Source organism: Elephas maximus, chromosome 2 (genome assembly GCF_024166365.1).
Source record: "Elephas maximus indicus isolate mEleMax1 chromosome 2, mEleMax1 primary haplotype, whole genome shotgun sequence".
In the NCBI taxonomy this organism is placed as follows: Eukaryota; Metazoa; Chordata; class Mammalia; order Proboscidea; family Elephantidae; genus Elephas; species Elephas maximus.
Window position 1 is genome coordinate 84,705,816 of NC_064820.1, and position 24,744 is coordinate 84,730,559.

Here is a 24,744-nt window from a genome sequence, read left to right on the forward strand (position 1 = left end):
CAATCAACACCCATGGAAGCAGCTGTCAGGAAATCAAACAACATATTGTATTGGACAAATCTGTTGCAAAAGACCTTTCTAAAGTATTAAAAAGCAAAGATGTCAGTGAGAACTAAGGTATTTTCGGTTGCCTCATGTGCATGTGAAAGCTGTACAATGAATAAGGAAGACTGAAGAATAATCAATGTCCCTGAATTATTGTGTTGGCAAAGAATATTGAATATACCATGGACTACCAGAAGAACCAACAAATCTGTCTTGGAAGAAGTATAGCCATAATGTTCCTTGGAAGCGAGGATGGCGAGACTTCATCTCATGTTCTTTGGACACGTTATCAGGAGGGACTAGTCCATGGAAAAGAACATCATACATGGTAAAGCAGAGAGTCAGCGAAAAAGAGGAAGACCCTCAATGAGATGGACTGACACAGTGGCTGCCACAGTGAGTTCAAACATAGTAATGATTGTGAGGATGGCACAGGACAGGGTAGTGTTTTGTCATAGGATGGCTATGAGTTGGAACCAACTCAATGACACCTAACAACATTTTCTTTGAAGGGCTTATCATCTTATGGCAAAAAGTCCTTAACATAATCAGAAATGCCAAATAATTTTAAGTAAGAAATATATAATTTTGAGCGTAAAACACGTTTTCTATTATCCACAATGTCATCCTTTAAAAATACGTATTTATCCTGGACCAAAAAAGCAGGAGAGTCAGGAATAAGAGAAGGATGTGAAATGTGTGGCTAATTGCCTCCATGTACAATGAACAACTGCCTCCTTTGCCATGGTGCCCAGCTACCATTACGGAACATTTTGATCAAAGATTCTATAGAGGAAGTCTGATCAAAAGAGGGAAAATGCAGAACACAATTTAAATTTCGCATGTACTTTAGGCTTTCTGGAGCCATGGAGGCTGGATGAACCCCTGAAACAATTGCCCTGAGATAACCTTTAAACCAAAAATATTCATCCCTTGAAATTTTCTTAAAGCCAAATAATAGTTTAGCTTAAGTAGTAAAGAATGTCTACTTGAGCATTGTGCTTTTTCAAAATCTATGTATATGGGATTAAATCAACAACAGCAACTCGAAAGATTGGATAGGAAATTTAGGGGATAGTGAGTTTATGTTAATGGGAGAGGAACAACTCAGAAAAGGAGTACGAGAGGGGTTGTACAACTCAAAGAATTTAATCAATGTCACTGAATTGTACATGTAGAAACTGTTGAAATTGATGTATGTTTTGCTGTATGTGTTCTCAATAATAACAAAATAAATAAGATTAAAAAATACATATTTATTTTACACTGAGCAATTTTAGTGCAAGTTTTATATAAGTACTCAAGAGAGTAAGACACCTTAATTTTCTGTTTTCTTCATATTTCCTTTTTACTTATAAAATTTATGTTAGAAATGGAAAACCTTTATGTTCTTTCTGACTGTGTTTATAGGACCCCAAAGTTCCAGATAAAAACTTAATTACAACAGATACCCACGCGTATGTGATTAGAAATATTCTACTTCCCCAGAGTTGCTATCAGAAATCAAGCAATTAGTGCCTGAGACTCCCATCTATCAGTAGCCTTCTAACTGGTTTCCCCACTCTTGCCTCTAATCCATTCTCCATATACCAACTGGAATGATCTTAAAATTCAAATAATAACAAGAATTGAGCACTTACCATGTGCTAGGCCTGTGTTCTTTATGTACAGGATATCTTTTAATCCTCACAATAACTCCATAATTGTTATCAGTTTGCTGATAATGAAATGGGCTAATATATTTGCCCAGACAGAACTGGGATTGGCACCCAGGGCTATCTGACACCAGAGCCCATGCTCTTGACTGTGTATCCATATTGCTCAGCTTTGTTGTTAGGTGCCATCAAGTTTATTTTGATGCATAAGGACCCCATGTGACAGAGTAGAACTGTCTCATAGAGTTTTCTTGGCTGTAGTTTTAACAGCTGCCTCATGGAAGAAGGATGTGGCAGCCTGCCCCTGTGAAGATTATCCGTTGCTGTAAGGTGGATTCCTACTCATAGTGACCCTGTAGGACAGAGTAGAACTGCCCCATAAGCTTCCAAGGAGTGGCTGGTGGATTCAAACTGCCGACCTTTTGCTTAGCAGTGGAATTCTTAACCACTGAGCCACCAGGACTCCATGGAAACCCTATGAGGCAGTTCTACTCTGTCCTATAGGGTTACTATGAGTCAAAATTGACTCAGCGGCGATGGGGTTAATCTTAATGGGAGAGAGCAGTTTGCTAGGTCTTGCTCTTAAGGAGCCACTGGGTGGGTTTGAACTTCCAACCTTTCAGTTAGCAGTCCATTGCTTAACTGTTTGTGCCACCAGAGCTCCTTTTGCTCAGCTTACCCAGAACCCCCTTAGTGCCTTGCTAATGGTAGCAATTTTCAGTAAGATTATTCAATTAGATCACTGTTAAATAATTGTCAGGCTTACATTGACTTAACAGGAATCAAGATTCAGTTAGAATCTTGACATTTTTTTCCTACTATATTAATCCTTTTTAGCTTGCCTAATATTGTATCTACTTCTCTAGGGTGAGCTGTTGTTGAAACTTTACCTGATAAGCTCTTTGCGGGTAGAGCCCATTCTGTAATGACACTTGGTTTCATTAACTAACCACAACTGGGCACTGTTAGCAAGGAGGAGGCTGGGTTCTTGTTGTTGTTTGTTTTTTAGCATTTTAAATTATGTTTTGTTTATCTTTATGAAGTTTAGAAATTAAAAAAACAATTCTCTGTGTAAATATTTGTTAATTTAAAATAAATTTCAAAATTAGGAGATATGATGCCTCCTACTTTAAAACCATTTAAAGTTTTTTTTTTTTTTTCCTGATCTTTTCTACACAGTGAGAGAAGAAGAAAGTGACAAATCAGTTGATTAAAGTCAAAGAGGCTTGCTTCATTTCATTTAGTCAACTGTGAGTTGGTTGGCAACTTTTTAAAAACAGAAACCAGTTTTTCAAAGCTGTAGCTTGAGAAATTCTCTAGCACCTTATGGGTAGGTGGTTTGTGAGCACTGGGAATTGATTGCTGTATTTACATATTATTTAGGTCCTTGCTTCTCCTCCCCAGCCATCCTCATGTGGTGACTTCTCTTTTGTTGGTTGTTAATTTTTTTCTTTTACTCCCTTTCTTCTTTCTCCATGTTTAATCGCCTCCTATTCTGTGTGTTTTTTTAATTCTGTGTGAAAGGAGCCCCAGTGGTGCAAAGGTTAAGGACTGAGCCGCTAACTGAAAGGTGGTTTTCAACCCACCAGCGGCTTTGCTGGAGAAGACTTGGTGATCTTGCTCCCATAAAGATTAAAAAACCCTGTGTAATGGAGTCGATTCCAACTCATAGCGACCCTAGAGATCAGAGTAGAACTGCTCCATAGGGGTTCCAAGGCTGTAATCTTTAAGGGAGCAGACTGCCACATCTTCCTCCTGAGGCTGGTGAGTTCCAACCACCACCCTTTAGGTTAGGTGCTGAGCACTTAACTACTGTGCTATCAGGGCTCCTGTCTATGAAGATCACAGCCTAGGAAACCCTATAGGGCAGTTCTACTCTGTGATACAGGGTTACTATGAGTTGTAATAGACTTGACAGCACACAACAACATTCTGTTTGAGGAATTGCGCTAATCACTGAGAATGAAAAAAAAAATGAAATTTAAAAATAAATTTGTAGATCCCAAATTTAAGTACAGGGTTATGTGAGAATGGTATTCTAGGAAACTAACCTGAAAGGTGTGGAGTGGAAGAGGGAGGGTTAGGAAAGCCTTCTCTGCAAGGTAAAGAAAGCTCAGATGAGACTTTAATGAGGGAGTTCTGACTGTCAAGGGCAGAGGGCATTCTAGAGCTAGGGAATGCTGTATGAGAAGGCATGCAAGATGTGGAAGAGTTCAAGGATGGAGCCCATGTGGTTGAAGACTGGGGTGCTTATGCAACTGAAGATACATGCTATAAAGGGAAGCAGGGGCGGGGTCTTGAAGGGGCTTGCAACACCTAATATCTTCATCATTCTGTGAATAGTCCGTCAATCAACTGAAGCTCTGTTACTCTGTTTTTGTTACTAAGTTTAGCAAGGTAGACTACACCTAGGTTTATGACTATGGCTCTTCTTTTATCCCATACATTTTTTAGTTGGCTGTCACCCCTTGAGTATTTTAACACTTCGAGGATTGTTAGAACTTTTTTTTAGTAGATAGTTCCGTCATTTGGTACGCTAGATTTATGACCCAAATGGCACTGTAATCATCCTCTGAGGGTCAGGTCCTCCAGGCACACCTGTGGCTGGAGGTCATTGATGAAAATGTACAAAAACTACTCAGGTATATTGGGCCAGTTCAGCAAAAAGACTGTTATCTCAGAAAAAAGCCATGTATAAAAATCCAAACCTTATCAAGGGCAGAGACTTCAAATATGTGGTTTACTAAAATGAATGTGCTCTGAGCTCACCAATTTACCAAGAAGTTCTTTCTCTTGCAGGAGATGATAAACTGTCTTTGTAAAGTTGCTTGGGGCTCTCATTCATAAACCTCCTAATTGTTTATCGCACAAAATTATCTGCAATCAGTTTACATAAAGCTGTAAAGAAAATGTAAAGATCGATTTGTTAGTGAATATGGTATAGTTAACTCTCTACCCAACATACTAACTTTACAAGGAATTTGGAGCTCACTGCTTGAAGTTTGTTTTCCAAATGTTATGTACTTAGGATATCTTAATTTTTGTTTCTTTAGGTTCAATTAGCAGAATTTCTAGAAAATTTACAAGAAAAGTCCTTGAGGATTGAAGCCTTTGTTAGTGAGATAGAATCCTTTTTTAATACCATTGAGGTAAGTTGCCATATCTCTTTTACTTTTAGCCTGATTTGTTCTTGGTATCACAAGTAAATGATTCTAAACTACAAGGATCTGAATTGGGAGTTGTGCATTCGTGTGTGTGTGTGTGTGTGTGTGTGCGTGTGTTTGCCATTGTTGGTTTTGTTCCATTACTAATAAGAGTCCTTAAAGTCTTCCCTCTGAAAAGGGTAGTGGTAATGATTGCAAAACATGATAAATGTAATCAGTGTCACTGAATTATATATGTAAAAATTGTTAAGCTGGCAAATGTTCGTTACATATGTTTTTACCACAATTAAAAAAAAAAGTCTTCCTCCTGAGTATAATTGGTGAGACTGCTTTCTGTTTAAGGATTAAAGATTTGTCTTTAAATGCACACACATATTATTAGGCACTTACTACGATAGCACAAATGCTTTATACACTTGACACAATTTTATCTTCACAATAGCCCTACAGGAGAGGTGTTATTATTATCATTCTTATTTTGTAGATAAGAAACTAGGCTTAGAGTTAACTATACTGCACAATGTCATAGTAAATTGATAGTAAATCGAGACCCACAGTTTAAATCCAGTTCTAAGTTCTTACTTATTCCATTATCCTGGCTCTCACTGATTAGCTCTGCAGTAGCACTCAAGTCACTGCTCCGTGTCCCATGCCCAGGACAAATGAGTGTCTTTCATGGTATAACTGCCTCTTCGGAGTTCATGCTTTCCTGGCTGCTGGCTCCTGCCCCCTCTGCAGTGAGGAGTAGCAATGCTCCATCCACATACAGAGATGGCCAACATATCCTCACCTGTATTCAGGAGTAGCAGAGGGCCCAAGGCCACTGCAGAAGGCTGGTGCACAATTCCCCTACCACTAAGGTGACTTCACATCCTGGTATGCTTATGAGAGGTCTGTATCACTCCTGTTGTTAATCAGTTAACACCTGTTAATTATTTTTAGAGACCCCCCTCCCCAAAGTATCCCTTTAAATAATAAACTATATGATCACCTTATCACCAGCCCTGCTAGTGAGAGTAGCCAGATATCTGGGTGTGTCTAAATGGGCAATCCAGTCCCTCCTACTGTGTTGAGGCTTCCCGCTCCCTGGAGAACAGTGAATGGAGCACGCTGTTCAATATTCTGGCTGCTCCATTGTTCACACCATGGAGTGGAGTGGTGAAGACCACACTAAACCCTCTCCACTACCTGAAGGTCATGGATTCTCACTCACTGTGATGCTATTTTCAAGTAAGACTTCCATGCAAGTATCTTGTTTTTTTTTTGTATTTCAGAAAGTAAATCTTATTTGATGATATTCTTACAGTGCATTAATTCTATTGCAAAGCTAACTATGGCAAAGTGAGGTCGGTTGGGTTGGAAATTTAGACTATGTACTTAATGCTACCAAGAGAAGTGAGGTTCTCTTATCAGGATGCCAGAGGTCAGTTCTTTAAAAGGCTGATGCTTCTTAAAAAAAAAAAAGAGACACTTGTTTCACTCAGAAGTGTTCTTTATTTTTTTAGGAAAACTGTAGCAAAAATGAGAAAAAGCTAGAAGAACAGAATGAGGAAATGATGAAGAAGGTTTTAGCCCAGTATGATGAGAAGGCCCAGAGCTTTGAGGAAGTAAAGAAGAAGAAGATGGAGTTCCTGCACGACCAGATGGTCCATTTTTTGCAGAGCATGGATACTGCCAAGGATACCCTAGAAACTGTCGTGAGAGAAGCAGAGGAGCTGGATGAAACTGTTTTCCTGACTGTAAGCACACTTAAAAACAGGCCCAAACATTGTGGAGCCCACTCTGGCCAAAGTCTACTTTGAAAAATTCATCTCTCAATATTACCTAAAATCATTTATATATCCGTGTGGGCTTTATATGATTCTGACATTTAAAAATTACTAGGTCATTCCTGATGCCTACAGAAAAGGCCAGCAAATTCCTCCAACCTTGATGCGCAGATCCAGCTGAAGGACACATGGGAGGGCAGGCAGGCCACAACATCATCATGAAAGAAATCCCATTCCACCTGCAATGCAGGATTGTCACCTCCCAAGAGGGAGAAAAGGCAGCCTATAGAACCTTATCCATTCCCATATCTTCCCCTCAGTGCCAGCATCTCACCTAGTGCCTGGTGTCTTCACACACTGGTGTCTGGGTCTGTCACCTCCACCCTAATCTGAAGTTACCTCTCATATAGACCATTCTCTCTGAGCCTTGCCAAGTGGTTGAGAATAAGTTGGTACATTTATAGTGATGACATAGGAGCTCTGGTGGTACAGTGGTTAAAGTGCTTGGCTGCTAATTGAAAGGTCAGTGGTTTGAACCTACCAGCTGCTCTGTGGGAGAAAGATGTCACAGTTTGCTTGTGTAAAGATTTACAGCCTTGGAAACCCTATGAGTCAGTTCTACTCTCTCTGTTCTATATGGTTGTTATGAGTCGGAAATCAACTCAACGGCAGTAGGTTTGGTTTTGGTTTATAGTGATGACATAATGTGGTACCTCTGTCAGGTAATATGTTGGTGCTTTTACAATGGGATGTCCTGGGGACAGGATTCCTTAATTAAAACAAGTTAACTGTGGACAGGTAGGTTCCCTTCAGTACTCCTCAAATTGCTCCCTTAATTTGACTCCCTTAATTTCCTAGAAAGTTCTGTAAAATGCTGGTTCTCCATGGAGCCAGGATTAACAAGGAGTCATGGAGATGTTTCCCCTGAAGGTAGTTCCAAACCTGGCACAAAGCTATGCTAATTGTCAAATGGGAAGAAAGCATCATCTTATGATAAGTGGGATCTCCCTTTCAAAGATCCCCAGTTTTCCTAGCTCTCTAGTGAAGTTTGGAGACAGAGCAAGGCAAAATGGGACAATGTTAGGCTTTTAATTTGCCTTTGGGGACACCTCCAGCCAGGGCAAATTTGGACGAGGTGGACATGGCCATTCTCAAAGGAGAACTAAAATCATTAGGTTGCTTTCTGTTTAATTAAGGCAAAGATTTAATATTTTGAAATTGGGCTCATCTTGCCAAATAAAGTATAACATTAATAAAATGCTTTGTGTTCCCTAAGAACCTTACCTTTGTTTGATACGAATATTTCCTTTTCTCCAGAACATTTTTTCTGCTTATAAAAGTAATAGTGTCTAGAACTACCATACAACCCAGAAATCCCACTCCTCGGAATATACCCTAGAGATACAAGAGCCTTCATACAAACAGATATATGCACACCCATGTTTATTGCAGCTCTGTTTACAATAGCAAAAAGTTGGAAGCAACCAAGGTGTCCATCAACGGATGAATGGGTAAATAAATTGTGGTATATTCACACAATGGAATACTACGCATCGATAAAGAACAGTGACGAATCTCTGAAACATTTCATAACATGGAGGAACCTGGAAGGCATTATGCTGAGCGAAATGAGTCAGAGGCAAAAGGACAAATACTGTATAAGACCACTATTATAAGATCTTGAGAAATAGTAAACCTGAGAAGAACACATACTTTTGTGGTTACGAGGGGGGGAGGGAGGGAGGGTGGGAGAGGGTTTTTTATCGATTAATCAGTAGATAAGAACTGCTTTAGGTGAAGGGAAAGACAACACTCAATACATGGAAGGTCAGCTCAATTGGACTGGACCAAAAGCAAAGAAGTTTCCGGGATAAAATGAATGCTTCAAAGCTCAGCGGAGCAAGCGCGGGGGTCTGGGGAACATGGTTTGCGGGGACTTCTAAGTCAATTGGCAAAATAATTCTATTATGAAATCATTCTGCATCCCACTTTGAAATGTGGCGTCTGGGGTCTTAAATGCTAACAAGCAGCCATCTAAGATGCAGCAATTGGTCTCAACCCACCTGGAGCAAAGGAAAATGAAGAACACCAAGCCCACATGACAACTAAGAGCCCAAGAGACAGAAAGGGCCACATGAACCAGAGACCTACATCATCCTGAGACCAGAAGAACTAGTTGGTGCCCGGCCACAATCGATGACTGCCCTGACAGGGAGCTCAGCAGAGGACCCCTGAGGGAGCAGGAGAGCAGTGGGATGCAGACCCCAAATTCTCATAAGAAGACCAAACTTAATGGTCTGACTGAGACTGGAGGAATCCCGGCGGTCATGCTCTCCAGACCTTCTGTTGACACAGGACAGGAACCATCCCTGAAGACAACTCATCAGACATGAAAGGGACTGGTCAGCGGGTGGGAGAGAGACGCTGATGAAGAGTGAGCTAATTATATCAGGTGTACACTTGAGATTGTGTTGGCAACTCTTGTCTGGAGGGGGGATGGGAGGATAGAGAGAGAGGGAAGCCGGCAAAATTGTCAAGAAAGGAGAGACTGAAAGGGCTGACTCAAGACGGGGAGAGTAAGTGGGAGTAGGAAGTGAGATGTATGTAAACTTATATGTGACAGACTGATTGGATTTGTAAACGTTCACTTGAAGCTTAATAAAAGTTATTATAAAAAAAAAAAAAAAAAAAAAAAGTAATAGTGTCCACACAAGAAAATTCGGAAACTACAGAAAAGCACAGAGAGGGTAAAACTCAGAGATAACTACTGATCTGGTTCTTGGTGTATATCCCACATTGAACAAATTTATATCATTTTTCTTGCTTCAGAGAATTCCGTTCTAGAGGCTAAATCATTTTGTTAATGAATAAAGAGAAGCAGAGGTTAAGCAACTCGTTGCCGGCCTTACTGATCACAGAAAGCAGAGTAGAACTAGAATACCCGCATTACTACCCCAACCTTCATTCTGAGCACTAATCTCTTTGCTGCCCAGGCTGAAGCCCCCAAAGAGGAATGGCCTCAAGGGAAGCTGAGGGGTAATGATTGTAGAACATTTATAATCTTCATGTTCTTGATTGGTTTTTCTTTTGGTCGTTAATTGGTTTCTCTCTCTCTCTCTTTCTCCCTCCCTTCCCCTCTCTCCTTTATTCTCTTTTCTCTCATAAGTCGTTTGAAGAAATCAATGAAAGGTACATAAAGTGCGGCACAATGTAGTGGCTACTGAGAATAGCATGACTGGATGTTTTAATATCTTCTTGCTTTATAGAAAATGAGCTGCCAATGAAAAAAATACATACATTTAGTGAGCTACTAAATTTTCACTTTTAGACACTGTGCTTTTTAAAAGCTAAATGACAGCTTTGAAAGAGAATTGCATGTGCTTTAGTTAAATAACCATGATCATAATGTAGATTTTTAACTGCTTCCTTGAGATGTGCTCTATATTTACAACCTCATGTAGACCATCGTTCCTGACACTGAATACAGAACACTTTGTAGATACTTAGAAACTTATTGGTTAAATATGAGTATTTGACAGAATCATTCGTATCTGCCTTGTATAATTTTAGGCCTTAAGTAATCTTAATGGAATGTTCTCTGATTTTCACTTCAGAAGATAGTCATGCATTTATCTTCTCTTTCTTCTCAACTAACCTGAATGAATTTTCCTCTTTTAATTTTTGTTGTTTTAATGCTCAGCGGAAGAGACATTCTTCATCCTTCTACAAAGCAAAGCACTCAAGAAATTAGGAAATGTTGTCTATAAAAACAATATTAGGCCCATGTTTATCTTTTGGAGTGTGATACTGAAATTCTTATAGTGATCCGATGTCTTTTCTCTTTTGCCCCATTACAAGACCCGAAGCCTTTCTTAGTGGTTGAACCTAATGTTTTCTGATTTTTACCGCTTTATAGTAAATTTCTAAGACTGTAAGTATTTTCTTCAGTTTACTTCAGAGCCAGTGCAAATTGTGAAATAGTATAAAGTAAAAACATACTTTTTTTGTTTTGATGTATGAAATGATTAAAAAATGAGTTTGGATTAGAAACCCATTTTGGGGGGAAAGTTGAAATGGCACAAATGAATCCTATTTATCTATTAAAAAAAAAAAACAAAAACCCTTTGACAGAACATTCCCAGTAGTTTTAGGAAAATAAATTGTATTAATATTGGTGTTGATCAATAAAGGTTTTATAGTGGTGGCTCTATTAGAAATAGAATTAGTTAGAAGTTTTAAAAAATGCAGATGCTTGAATCTTACCCCGCTGAGATTTTCATGTAATTAGTCTGGGTGCGGCCTGGGTATTTTTAAAGCTCCTTGGATGATTCTAACGTGCAGCCAGGGTTGAGAACCTCTGATTTTTAACAATCTGTCCTTTGGCCTAGTGGTTTCGAAAATGCTGTGCATCTGAATCACCTGTACAGTTTGTTAGACCAAAGATCCTGGGGCCCACCCCAGATGCCTATGTCAGAATCTCCAGGGTAGCACTGGGCACCTGCAGTTTAACAATTCTGACAGTTGTGCCTGAGTCTGAGGCACGACAGGTCTGGAAGCTGATACCCAGGCTGCACTCCCAGTTTTTAAAAAAGTATATATTTCTTCTAAATATCATAAATGGATTTATAGTGCTATTCCTTATACTCTGGACAATGTAGATGCGTACTTGTTATTTATATTTCATCAATTCATGGAAGATACTGATGGACAAGAAAACTCGGTGAATAAAATTTGGAAGCACTTTCACCTTAAAAAAATGCCGTAGAACGTTTTTACTTTTCTAAGCATTAGAATATTAACTTGCTAATATGAACTGACAACCATTTAAAACTAAACATAGCTTCTTTTGGTTTGTGCTTAAACTCGTTCACCTCTGTGTCATTTTAATTAAATTTCATAGTCCAATTGACAGTGACTTAATCTTTGCTAAAGCCGCATGTCACCTAAGGGCAAGTATACTTGTGATTACCATTATTTTTCTGTGAAAAAAAAACCACACACACAGCTAAATTCTGGGATTTGGGAAGAAATATGAGCAATTAAAGAAAGCCCGATTAAACACATGCAAATACACACACACATATGTACACACACTCGATGAAACTCTATTGCTTCACTAAAAAGAAGCCTTTCATGTCTTCAAGACAACCTCTGCCTCAAAGTCTCAGTTACTGGCATTCCTTTTTACAAGAAGTGCTAATTACCTGGTTTCTTCTACCTTGCTCTTCTCCCTCCCTTCATATTATATCTCTGAAGGCAGTGCTTGTATATTAAATAATTTTTCTCGACACCAAAGTGCTTAAATTAAGGAATGCTGTCAAGCATATTTAGACTTAGAATTTGCATATCTTGAAAAACAGATTTGCTTAGAAAATGCTGTTCTGTTAAGAGGATGCGTTTTTTCCTCCACTTTGCTCTTTGTGTATAATAATAATAAAAAAGAGGGAGTTGCAATCATTGTAGGACTACTCATAAAAAGATGTCCACTTGCCCTTTTATGTGCCGATATTAAAACTGAACAGGTCAGTGTACAGGGAAATCTCAAACATTTTACTTGTGATATCTGCAACTTTTGTGCTACAAAGAGTTGTCCATTTAGTCAGTAACTTTTATTGAGAGTGCTTAGCATATGTATTGACCACCATTTTTTGTTAATTCTGAATCCATTCTTTGTACCCTCTGCATCCCCTAAGCCTTCATTTAGGCTCGCAATGTCTTCCCTCAAGTAGACCATTGTGGTGTTCTCACTGCCTCTTTGATCCGCTTGCTCTGGTCCTTCCTTAGACTCTTGCCAGGGTACTTCCCTTGTGTAAGCACTTCCATGGCTTTCCCTGCCCTAAAAGATAAAATAGGAACTTTCAATGGATGTGAAAGGTTCTTCATAGTCAAACCACAAACCACCTTTTTATTTTCATCTCTAACCCTCCCCTTCTCCAACTCCCAAGAGTCCCCTAGTTACTCTAATTTCTCCCTGGGAAATTCCTACTCATTCTGTAAGATGCAGCCCAAATGGCACCTTTCTTTGAAGCCCCTACTGAAACCTTCTCCCCTAAATCAGATGATGATGAATTAAATATATATATATAGTGGTAAATATGTATGTAACAAAACATTTGCCATTTCAACAATCTTCACATATATAGTTCAATGACATTATGTTCATCTTGTTCAGCCACCACCCTTATCCGTTCCTGAGTTTTTCCATCAATGATGGCGAATTTTATTGTTCCTGACACCAGTATACATAGTGGGCGCTCTTTAAATATTTCAGTTATATCTTATACTGACCGAAAATTTACTGGACCTGAGATCCTGCTATTCTCACTCACATGAAACTATTGGCCTCTTGTTTACTCAGTGAACGAAACAAAGTCCCTTTCTGCATGTAGATTACATTCTAGTGAAGTAGCCTGACAAAAAACAAACTGGATGTGGTAAACTGGAGGAAGTAAAATGAAACAGAGTAAGGGCAAAAGAGGACAGTGCTGTGTTAGTTGCAGACCCAGGGGTGGCCTCTCCGAGGAGCTGCCATTTGAACAGAGATAAAAGTCAAGCAAAGGGAGGAGCCATACAAATATTTAAGAAAAGAAGATTCCAACAGTAAGTGCAAAGGCTTTGAGGTGGATCTGTGCTGAAAAAAAAAAAAACCAGTGCTGGTAAAACCAAAAAGTCTGTGGTAATGAAGCCGGTGCAGTTCCTCACAGCTGACTTAATTGCTGGAAGATAGTAGCAGTCTTGTGTGAGAGAGGTGCACAGATGGGATCTCCTGATCCAGTGTGAGGCCCTCACGCTGAAGAGAAATGCTTCTGCAATTTCTCCTTCTCTCTCTCCTTCAGAGTTATCCTGTTTTTTTCATCCAGGTTTTACTTGGATTTACCAATGCTAATTGTTGGCCTCCTTCCTAAGAGGGTCTATAACAAAAGCTGTTAAATTGTAAACTGTGGCTTGTTTATTCTTAAAAGAATGAGTAGATTTTTACCCTCTTTCACTGCTGTATCCCCAGGGCCTAGAACAGTAGGTTAACAGTATTTTTTGAGTGACTGAAAGTATAATATGGAGCCTTGGTGGCACAGTGGTTAAGACTAAAGGTCAGCAGTTTGAATCCACCAGCCGCTCCTTGGGAACCCTATGGGGCAGTTCTACTCTGTCCTATAGGGTTGCTATGAGTTGGAATTGACTTGATGACAATGGGTTTGGTTTTTTATGGGCAGAAGCATAATAGTAAGGGCTAAGAATAGCAAGACATCCTACAGATGCTTTGAACCTTTATATCCTTAAGGAAATAAATAACCATTAAAAAGTAGTAATTTTGAGGACTAATTTTATAGATGAGAAATTGAAGACTGCATAATTTGGCAAGATTGTTTCCATTTGAGGCTGTAGGAATGAAATTGCCAGTATTACCAGTTGCACTCAAGAACTCTAAGAATAGACTTTAGACATGTATTTCTAGACTTTGAAGCAGTTGAAATGCTTTTTGGAATCAGTTAGAGGCCCTGCCTCATAAAAACCACCACCACCACCAATTTCATTTTGGACAATTGTTTTTAGCTTTCATTCTGTATGTTAATAAGTTCCTGACTTATCTGGAAATGTTTTCACCCTGCTAGGTTGCTTTCTGCAATGGAGAGCACTGCTTCTTTAGAGAACATGCCTGCTGCGTTTTCCCTTTTTGAGCATTATGAAGACCGCGCGGCAAGAAGTGACCAGATGCTAAAACAAGTGGCTGGTAAGAATTTTAATGCGTTAACTATCTTGATGAAATCCAGGAGCTTTTGCTTGTTTGTTTTGTTAAGTTTTTTAATATAAGAAAATTAATGAAAAAAATGAAAGTCTTGGTTGCCAAATATTAAAACTGAATTCTGAAATAAAACGTGCGACCAGTACACCATTTCAGTTATCAACCATATTTCCATTTGAAGCTTTATGGCTGTGCAGGGATACTGTGGAGGTGGGAACAAGCAGCAATAGAACCAAAGGGTCTCCTCTTTTTTTTTTTTTTTCTTTTCTTTTAAAGTAGGATTTCTCTCCCTTGCTTTGGAGATTATTTGCTTCCTGCCAGCAGCCAGGTATAGAAGGAAAAGTAAATTAAATATTTTTATGTGCTCAACAGATTTTTCCTTGTGAGTGGTTTTCCCCTCTTCGATTTCAGTTCTTCTTCCTTTTTTTCTAGCTAAACATATTAGCTTAGAGAACTAACAGCTCAGCATCATGCTCTGTAGCCAGGAGCCTCCCACTCAGCTGTCAGAAGCATCCTGCCGGCTCTTCAAATATTTTTTAATGTGCTATTTTAACAAACAAGACAATGAAACTTACTTAGATTTCTAAGAGGTGCTTTGTTTCAGTGAAGTTACCAAGTTACTGTACAGCGTACTCAGATGTCCTCCTTAAAAGATGCTATGTTCTTCCAAAACCACCTTAAAGTCTTAAAGCTTAGAAAAGTGGTTTTTAAATTGGCAGTTAACTATCATTTCTGTAGGAAGAGTTTTAGTTTAGTAACTGGTAAAAAGGCTACTGTATCTTTAAAAAAAAAAAAAAAACCTATATAAAGGGAAAATTTCAGTCAGGTATCCTAATGGGCTTTTTCTAGAAATGTCTCAAAACTAAAGGATATCTCCCTGTAATGTCTCTAGGAGGCATTAGAATAGAGCAGTGATTGCAAACTAAGAAATTCTTAATAACAGAGGAGATCTTTGGCTTTTAAGAGATTTGCTATATGCTGTTGTTCATTTAGAAAGATAAACATTTGAATATCTGTTGGGCAGTCAGAGGTCATTTTATATGTTTTGGAGGTCAGAGTTAAATTGTCAGGAAGTGTTAATGATTAAGCCAGAGGTAGTACACATGGCAGACCCAGTGGTTGGAGACTGTTTATGGAGAGACTGGTCTCTGCGATAAACACTGCCGGGTACATCTGCTTTATAGAACTGAAGCCCTGCATGTTGACTTGCTGCTGCATAGCTCTGTTCATTTTGTGACCAGTGCTGCCTCTCAGGTACCCCACTGGTACCTGAAAAGTTAATCTGATCACTCCCTAAACTGAACAGAGGAAAGGATGTGACTTTTCCATTGAGCAACAGAGCAAACAGATATTTGCTGCTTGCACGATGCCTGGTACTGTGGAAAGACTGTTAAACATATCATATCATTGAATCTCACAACAATCCTAGGAGGTATGTTTTAGAAAATACATTTTATTATTGACAGATGAGGATGCTTGAGAAAAGTGTGTCATATTGCCCAAGACCACACAGCTAGTTCAGGTGTGTGGGGTGTGAGCAATTTGGCTTCAGACTCTGCACTAAACCACGGCTCTACCCCAAAGAGGCAGAGTGTACTGCTTTGAAAGGAGAGAAAAACATGGATTAGTGATACTCAAGGCTTTCTTGACTCTGGCTCCTGGAGACCTTTAGAAACCTGGGTTGAGTAGAAATCTATAGACTCTGGCCCCAGGTCCTGAAGTTCAAGTCCATTTACTGCTTAACTCACCAAGTGTGACGGTTCTTTGTGGCCACACTCCATTACACAGATGGGAATCCTTTGGGTGACTCTTCTGTCCAATGTCTCAGCTTCTGGCAAAGAAGCCTTAAAATTCTACTTTGTATTTTTTGACATCATAGCTATTCAAGTGTATTACTACAAAGTGTAAACAAAGTCAATAACTTACAAACTCTGAGTCTCTGATACTCTTCTACTGAATGAACAACAACAGAAAAAACCCCAAACCTGTTGCTGTCAAGTTGATTCCGACTCATAGCAACCGTTGTAAATCCAGTCATTATTATTAGATTGCATCTGTGGAATATCCTTACTCCCTTTTTAATTTTAGAATGCTTTGAAAAGATTCCAACTCATAGTGGCCCTATAGGGCAGAGTAGAATTGCCCCATAGGGCTTTCAAGGATTTGAACTGGTGACCTTTTGGTTGGCAACGGTAGCTTTTAACCATCGTGCCACCAGGGCCCCTTATTAGATTGCATCTATGGAATATTGTTCCCTTTTTAATTTCATAATACTTTGAAAAGTAAAACTGTTTTCATTTTTTCTGAAAAAGGATGTTAACTTTAATGCTTTTTAGGCCGAGGCACATTACGTAACAAATTATTTCAAGCCTAGGTGCTTTGCTTAATTCTTTTTTTTTTTTTAATTTTTATTGTGCTTTAAGTGAAAGTTTGCAAATCAAGTCAGTCTCTCATACAAAAAGTTTATATACACCTTGCTATATACTCCTAACTGCTCTCCCCCTAATGAGACAGCCCGCTCCTTCCCTCCACTCTCTCTTTTCGTGTCTATTCCACGAGCTTTTAACCTCCTCTGCCCTCTCATCTCCCCTCCAGATAGGAGATGCCAAAGTAGCCTCAAGTGTCTACTTGATCCAAGAAGCTCATTCTTCACCAGCATCTTTTTCTATCTCATTGTCCAGTCCAATCCCTGTCTGAAGAGTTGGCTTTGGGAATGATTCCTCTCCTGAGCTAACAGAAGGACTGGGGGCCAAGACCACCAGGGTCCTTCTAGTCTCAGTCAGACTATTAAGTCTGGTCTTTTTATGAGAATTTGAGATCTGCATCCCACTGCTCTCCTGCTCCCTCAGGGGCTCTCTGTTGTGTTCCCTGTTGGGGCAGTCGTCTCTTGTAGCTGGGCACCATCTAGTTCTTCTGGTCTCAGGCTAATATAGTCTCTGGTTTATGTGGCCCTTTCTGTCTCTTGGGCTCATAATTACCTTGTGTCCTTGATATTCTTCGTTTCCTTTGGTCCAGGTGGGCTGAGACCAATTGATGCAACTTGGATGGCTGCTTGCTTGCGTTTAAGACCCCAGATGCCACTTTCCAAAGTGGGATGCAGAATGTTATCTTAACAGATTCTATTATGCCAGTTGGCTTAGATGTCCCCTGAAACCATGGTCCCCAAACTCCCGCCACTGCTATGCTGGCCTTCGAAGCATTCAGTTTATTCAGGAAACTTCTTTGCTTTTGGCTTAGTCCAGTTGTGCTGACCTCTCCTGTATTGTGTTGTCTTTCCCTTCACCTAAAGTAGTTCTTATCTACTATCTAATTAGTGAATACTTCTTTTCCTCCCTCCCTCCCTCCCCCTCTTGTAACCATCAAAGAATATTTTATTCTCTGTTTAAACTCTTTCTCGAGTTCTTATAATAGTGTCCTTTTGCAGCTGACTAATTTCACTCAGCATAATGCCTTCCAGATTCCTCCATGTTATGAAATGTTTCACAGATTCATCACTGTTCTTTATCGATGGTCAGTATTCCATTGTGTGAATATACCATTATTTATCCATTCATCCGTTGATGGGCACCTTGGTTGCTTCCATCTTTTTGCTATTGTAAACAGTGCTGCAATGAACATGGGTGTGCATATATCTGTTCATGTAAAGGCTCTTATTTCTCTAGGATATATTCTAAGGAGTGGGATTGCTGGATCGTATGGTAGTTCTATTTCTGGCTTTTTAAGGAAATGCCAAATCGATTTCCAAAGTGGTTGTACCATTTTACATTCCCACCAGCAGTGTTTAAGTGTTCCAGTCTCTCCACAACCTCTCCAATATTTATTATTTTGTGTTTTTTGGATTAATGCCAGCATTGTTGGAGTGAGATGGAATCTCATTGTAGTTTTGATTTGCATTTCTCTAATGTCTGTCAGTTGGTCGTACTGTGGGGACTTGCATGTTGCTGTGATGCTAGAAGCTATGCCACCAGTATTCAGATACCAGCAGGGTCACCCACAGAGGACAGGTTTCAGCTGAGCTTCCAGACTAAGACAGACTAGGAAGAAGGACCTGGCAGTCTACTTCTGAAAAACATTAGCCAGTGAAAACCTTATGAATAGTAGCAGAACATTGTCTGATATAGCTGGAAGATGAGTCCCCCAGGTTGGAAGGCACTCAAAAGATGACTGGAGAAGAGCTGCCTCCTCAAAGTAGAGCCGACCTTAATGACGTGGATGGAGTAGAGCTTTCGGGACCTTCATTTGCTGATGTGGCACAACTCAAAATGAGAAGAAACAGCTGCAAACATCCATTAATAATTGGAACCTGGAATGTATGAAGTATGAATCTAGGAAAATTGGAAATCATCAAAAATGAAATGGAACTCATAAACATTGATATCCTAGGCATTAGTGAGCTGAAATGGACTGGTATTGGCCATTTTGAGTTGGACAACCATATAGTCTACTATGCTGGGAATGACAACTTGAAGAGGAATGGTGTTGCATTCATCGTCAAAAAGAATGTTTCAAGATCTATCCTGAAGTACAGTGCTGTCAGTGATAGGATAATATTCATACGCCTACAAGGAAGACCAGTTAATACGACTATTACTCAAATTTATGCACCAACAACTAGGGCCAAAGACGAAGAAATAGAAGATTTTTATCAGCTGCTGCAGTCTGAAATTGATCGAACGTGCAATCAAGATGCATTGATAATTACCTGTGATTGGAATGTGAAAGTTGGAAACAAAGAAGGATCAGTAGTTGGAAAATATGGCCTTGGTGATAGAAACAATGCCGGAGATCAAATGATAGAATTTTGCAAGATCAATGACTTCTTCGTTGCAAATACCTTCTTTCACCAACATAAACGGTGGGTATACAAATGAACCTCACCAGATGGAACACACAGAAATCAAATTGACAATGGAAAAGCTCAGTATCATCAGTCAGAACAAGGCCAGGGGCCGACTGTGGAACAGACCATCAATTGCTCTTATGCCAGTTCATGCTAAAACTGAAGAAAATCAGAGCAAGTCTATGAGAGCCAAAATATGACCTTGAGCATATCCCACCTGAATTTAGAGACCATCTGAACAATAGATTTGACGCATTGAACACTAGTGACTGAAGACCAGATGAGTTGTGGAATGAAATCGAGGACATCATCCATGAAGAAAGCAAGAGGTCACTGAAAAGACAGGAAAGAAAGACCAAGATGGATGTCAGAGGAAACTCTGAAACTTGCTCTAGACTGTCGAACACCTAAAGCAAAAGGAAGAATTGATGAAGTAAAAGAGCTAAACAGAAGATTTCAAAGGGCCTCTCGAGAAGACAAAGTATTATAATGGCATGTGCAAAGAGCTGGAGATGGAAAACCAAAAGGGAAGAACATGCTTGGTGTTTCTCAAGCTGAAAGAACTGAAGAAAAAATTGAAGCCTTGAGTTGCAATAGTGAAGGATTCAATGGGGAAAATATTAAATGACGCAGGAAGCATCAAAAGGAGATGTAAGGAATATGCAGAGTCATTATACCAAAAAGAATTACTCGATATTCAACCATTTCAAGAGGTGGCATATGATCAGGAACCAATGATACTGAAGGAAGAAGTCCAAGCTGCTCTGAAGGCATTGGCAAAAAACAAGGCTCCAGGAATTGATGGAATATCAATTGAGATGTTTCAACAAATGGATGCAGCGCTGGAGGTGCTCACTTGTCTATGCCAAGAAATACGGAAGACAGCTTCCTGGCCAATTGAATGGAAGAGATCCATATTTATGCCTATTCCCAAGAAAGGTGATCCAACCGAATGTGGAAATTATAGAACAATATCATTAATATCACATGCAAGGAAAATTTTGCTGAAGATCATTCAAAAACAGCTGCAGCAGTATATTGACAGGGAACTGCCAGAAATTCAGGCTGGATTCAGAAGAGGACGTGGAACCAGGGATATCATTGCTGATGTCAGATGGATTCTGGCTGAAAGCAGAGAATACCAGAAGGATGTTTACCTGTGTTTTGTTGACTATGCAAAGGCATTCGACTGTGTGGATCATAACAAACTATGGATAACACTACGAAGAATGGGAATTCCAGAACACTTAATTGTGCTCATGAGGAACCTTTACATAGATCAAGAGGCAGTTGTCCGGACAGAACAAGGGGATACTGATTGGTTTAAAGTCAGGAAAGGTGTGTGCCAAGATTGTATTCTTTCACTATACCTATTTAATCTGTATGCTGAACAAATAATCCGAGAAGCTGGACTATATGAAGAAGAATTGGGCATCAGGATTGGAGGAAGACTCATTAACAACCTGCGTTATGCAGATGACACAACCTTGCTTGCTGAAAGTGAAGAGGACTTGAAGCACTTACTAATGAAGATCAAAGACCACAGCCTTCAGTATGGATTACACCTCAAGGTAAAGAAAAGAAAAATCCTCACAACTGGACCAATGAGCAACATCATGATAAACAGAGAAAAGATTGAAGTTGTCAAGGATTTCATTTTACTTGGATTCACAATCAACAGCCATGGAAGCAGCAGTCAAGAAATCAAAAGACACGTTGCATTGGGCAAATCTGCTGCAAAGGACCTCTTCAAAGTGTTGAAGAGCAAAGATGTAACCCTGAAGACTAAGGTGCGCCTGACCCAAGCCATGGTGTTTTCAATCACATCATATGCATGTGAAAGCTGGACAATGCATAAGGAAGACCGAAGAAGAGTTGACGCCTTTGAATTGTGGTGTTGGCGAAGAATATTGAATATACGATGGACTGCCAAAAGAACGAACAAATCTGTCTCGGACGAAGTGCGGCCAGAATGCTCCTTAGAGGCAAGGATGGCGAGACTGCGTCTTACATACTTTGGACATGTTGTCAGAAGGGATCAGTCCCTGGAGAAGGACATCATGCTTGGCAGAATACAGGGTCAGCGGAAAAGAGGAAGACCCTGAACGAGGTGGATTGACACAGTGGCTGCAACAATGAGCTCAAGCATAAGAACGATTGTAAAGATGGTGCAGGACCCGGCAGCGCTTCGTTCTGTAGTGCATAGGGTCGCTATGAGTCGGAACTGACGAGACGGCACCTAAGAACAACAACAACAATGGCTAATGATTGTGAGCATTTCCTCATATATCTGTTAGCTACCTTTATGTCTTCTTTAGTGAAGTGTCTGTTCATACCTTTTGCCTGCTTTTTAATTGGGTTATTTGTCTTTTTGTAGTTGAGTTTTTGCAGTATGATATAGATTTTCTAGATCAGGCACTGATTGGACATGTCATAGCTAAAAACTTTTTCCCAGTCTATAGGTAATCTTTTTAGTCTTTTGGTGAAGTCTTTGGATGAGCACAGGTGTTTGATTTTTAGGAGCTCCCAGTTATCTAGTTTTTCTTCTGCATTTTAGTAATGTTTGTATACTGTTTATGCCATGTATTAGGGCTCCTAACGTTGTCCCTATTTTTTCTTCCATGATCTTTATCATTTTAGATTTTATATTTAGGTGCTTTGCTTAATTCTTTACAACTGCTGTTGTTGTTAGGTGCCATCGAATTGGTTCTGACTCAGCAACCCTATGTACAACAAAATGAAACACTGCCCGGTCCTGTGCCAGTCTCATAATCATTGCTTGCTTGAGCCTGTTGTTGCAGCCACTGTGTCAGTCCACCTCGTTGAGGGTCTTCCTCTTTTTCACTGACCCTCTACTTTACCAAGCATGGTGTCCTTCTCCAGGGACTGGTCCCTACTGATAACGATGTACAAAGTATGTGAGACGAAGTCTCACCATCCTTTTTTCTAAGGAACATTCGGGCCGTACATCTTCCAAGACAGATCTGTTCAGTCTTCTGGCAGTCCGTGCTGTATTCAATATTCTTCACCAACACCATAATTACAACTGGTTTTCATTAAAATTAGGTGATTGTTTTGTTTGTTTGGGTTAATTATCAGTTTGTTAAGCTACCCCTGCAAAAAAAGAGAGTGAAAAAACAAGCGTGTACGTGCAAGAGAGAAATATGAAAAGATATTACTGTTTTGAAAGAGACAGATGTAATCTAAATAAGCAGATATAGCTCAATGTATAATTCATAGAAAAAAAGAGGGCAATTGTTCATGCCTCAAGGAGTTCTCTGACATTGCTTGAAACACAATTGACAATAATTGAAGATTCTGCTTGGCTCTTCAGTAAACCTGGGCAACATGAAAATTTACAGAGCTCTATGTCTCTGGACAGACCTCTGTAGAATGTGACACCAGTTTCCTGCTGGGAAGACAAACAAGTAAATTGAGAGGTAAAGTGAAGGTCTCTGAACCAGCACCAGTCCTTGGGGAACAGCTGCGCTCTGTATGTTTTACCTCTGTGGCCGTTTTGATTTACCAGATGATGGATCCCTAATTTGATCCCATCCTCAGGGATCTGGCATTTTCTGTGCTCCTGCCAAAGTCGTTTTGCCTTCTGAATGTTAGCACTGGAAGGACCCTTGAATAATTTAGCCTCAAATTCCTCATTTTACAAAAAAGAAAATAGGCCCAAAGTGATTGAGTACTTTGCCCAAGTTCATATAGCTAATTCCTTTAGGATCTGTGCCTCTAGTTTGAGTTCTTGTCCAATATCATTTCTTGACGCCGTACTGCCACATTTTTTATACAAACTCTTCTATTCAAGATATCAAACTGTTGGAATTCTTCTCTGTGCCCTTTATTTGGCTGTTTTTGTTAATACTGCTAAGTGACAGTAACCATCACACATGGATAGTCACTTCCGTGTCTGGTTATGTGTCAGGCACTTTGCTGAGTACTTAACACACATTATCTTGCTTCCTACAACAACTCTGGGAGGTAATGGTATTAGTGTTGTTTTCTATTTTTAAAGATGGGGAAACTGAGGCTAAGATAATACCACTAGTAAGTGAAGCATCTGGGATTTATTCTTAGGCCAGCTTCTCTGCTCTGAAGCCCATAAACTTCACCACTCTCCTAGCCTACTTCTCATTTTTCATAACTTTGTACATTTCTTCAACTCTTTATTGAATCTTTCAATTTGTGTCATTTTGTTCCATTCTTTGCACCTACTAATTTTTTCTTGTTTTTATCTTCTGGCTGAGCTAAACTTTGTTTTTTTTTTTTTTTTTTCTTTTAGTGTCAGCTTTTAATAAAGTGATCTAATAAAATTTGGCCCATATTATTTCAGTAAGCTTATCTCTCAGAAAATTGTTGTCTAGAAAAAAAAACACAAAAATAAATTTAAAATCATGCCATCTTTTCAACTACAAGAATAATCTTTTCCTCTAATCTGTAAAATATGTTCAGTGATTTTTGTGTCTCATAAATTTTAGAGGAGAGTTGTATAGGAAATGATTTATGGTGTTGAATGTAACATTAGTATTCAATAAACACAATTAAACTTTTAAAATCTCTCGTAAAACACTTAAGAATATTGTTGTCTTTAAAATTCAGAGCAATGGAGTTAGACTAGATTTTTAAATTAGTTAAACTACATTTGAATCAGTTAATAGAACACTTTACCTCCTATATAATTTTTACATGAATAAAAAAAAATCTGTAGGTATAGTCATTTAGAAGAAGAAATGGATAGTAGATTCAGAAAGTATATTTTGATATTTTATTCATGGAAGCCTTTTTAGCCATGGATAGTAAAACCCAAAAACCTGTTGCTGTAGAGTCAATTCCGACTCAGCAACCCTATGGGACAGAGTAGAACTGCCCTGTAGGGTTTCCAAGGAGTGGTTGGTGGATTTGAACTTTTGGTTAGCAGTTGTAGCTCTTAACCACTGTACCACCAGGACTCCCTAAGAATAGTAACTACATCTAAAAAGGATTTCATTTGTCTGTTGTGACTATAGACTCTCTACTGATATATAGGGAGACAGCATTGGTTATCTAGCGAAGCATACTCAAGTTTTTGTTTTGAAGGAAAACCAATTTATTTGATGCATCCTCTAAACCGTATAAGTTTATTGCTCTAAATATAGAATTACAGAAGAGTATTATCAATTGGGGAAACCCTGGTGGCATAGTGGTTAAGTGCTACAGCTGCTGACCAAAGGGTCAGCGGTTCGAATCTGCCAGGCACTCCTTGGAAACTCTATGGGGCAGTTCTACTCTGTCCTATAGAGACGCTATGAGTCGGAATCGACTCAACCACACTGGGTTTTTGGCACTGGGTATTATCAACTGAGCTCATTTTGGGATCGATGCTCATTTATTTCTATGTGTATTATTTGTACACATGTAGAAAGTATTCTGGAGGGATACACACTCAAACTTAACAGTGGTTGCCTCCAAGGAATAGAAATGGGGTTGAGTGATGTTGGGATCAATGATGCTCTCCTGTCTTTTACTCTGTGTATTCCTGTATTGC

The 24,744-nt window shown here is 39.3% G+C and overlaps 1 protein-coding gene across 3 annotated transcripts in view; it reads left to right on the top strand.

Moving 5' to 3' along the window:
- Positions 1–24,744, top strand: part of CMYA5 (cardiomyopathy associated 5) — a 120,630-nt gene that overhangs the window by 60,070 nt on the left and 35,816 nt on the right. Inside the window, exons 3-6 of one of the 3 annotated variants that reach the window (XM_049866618.1) lie at positions 4,754–4,849; positions 6,370–6,603; positions 13,644–13,651; positions 14,244–14,362. In XM_049866618.1, the coding sequence (XP_049722575.1) occupies positions 4,754–4,849; positions 6,370–6,603; positions 13,644–13,651; positions 14,244–14,362 (457 nt within the window). The remainder of the gene's footprint in view (positions 1–4,753; positions 4,850–6,369; positions 6,604–13,643; positions 13,652–14,243; positions 14,363–24,744) is intronic. The other 2 variants (XR_007514964.1, XR_007514966.1) reach the window with 2 other exon arrangements.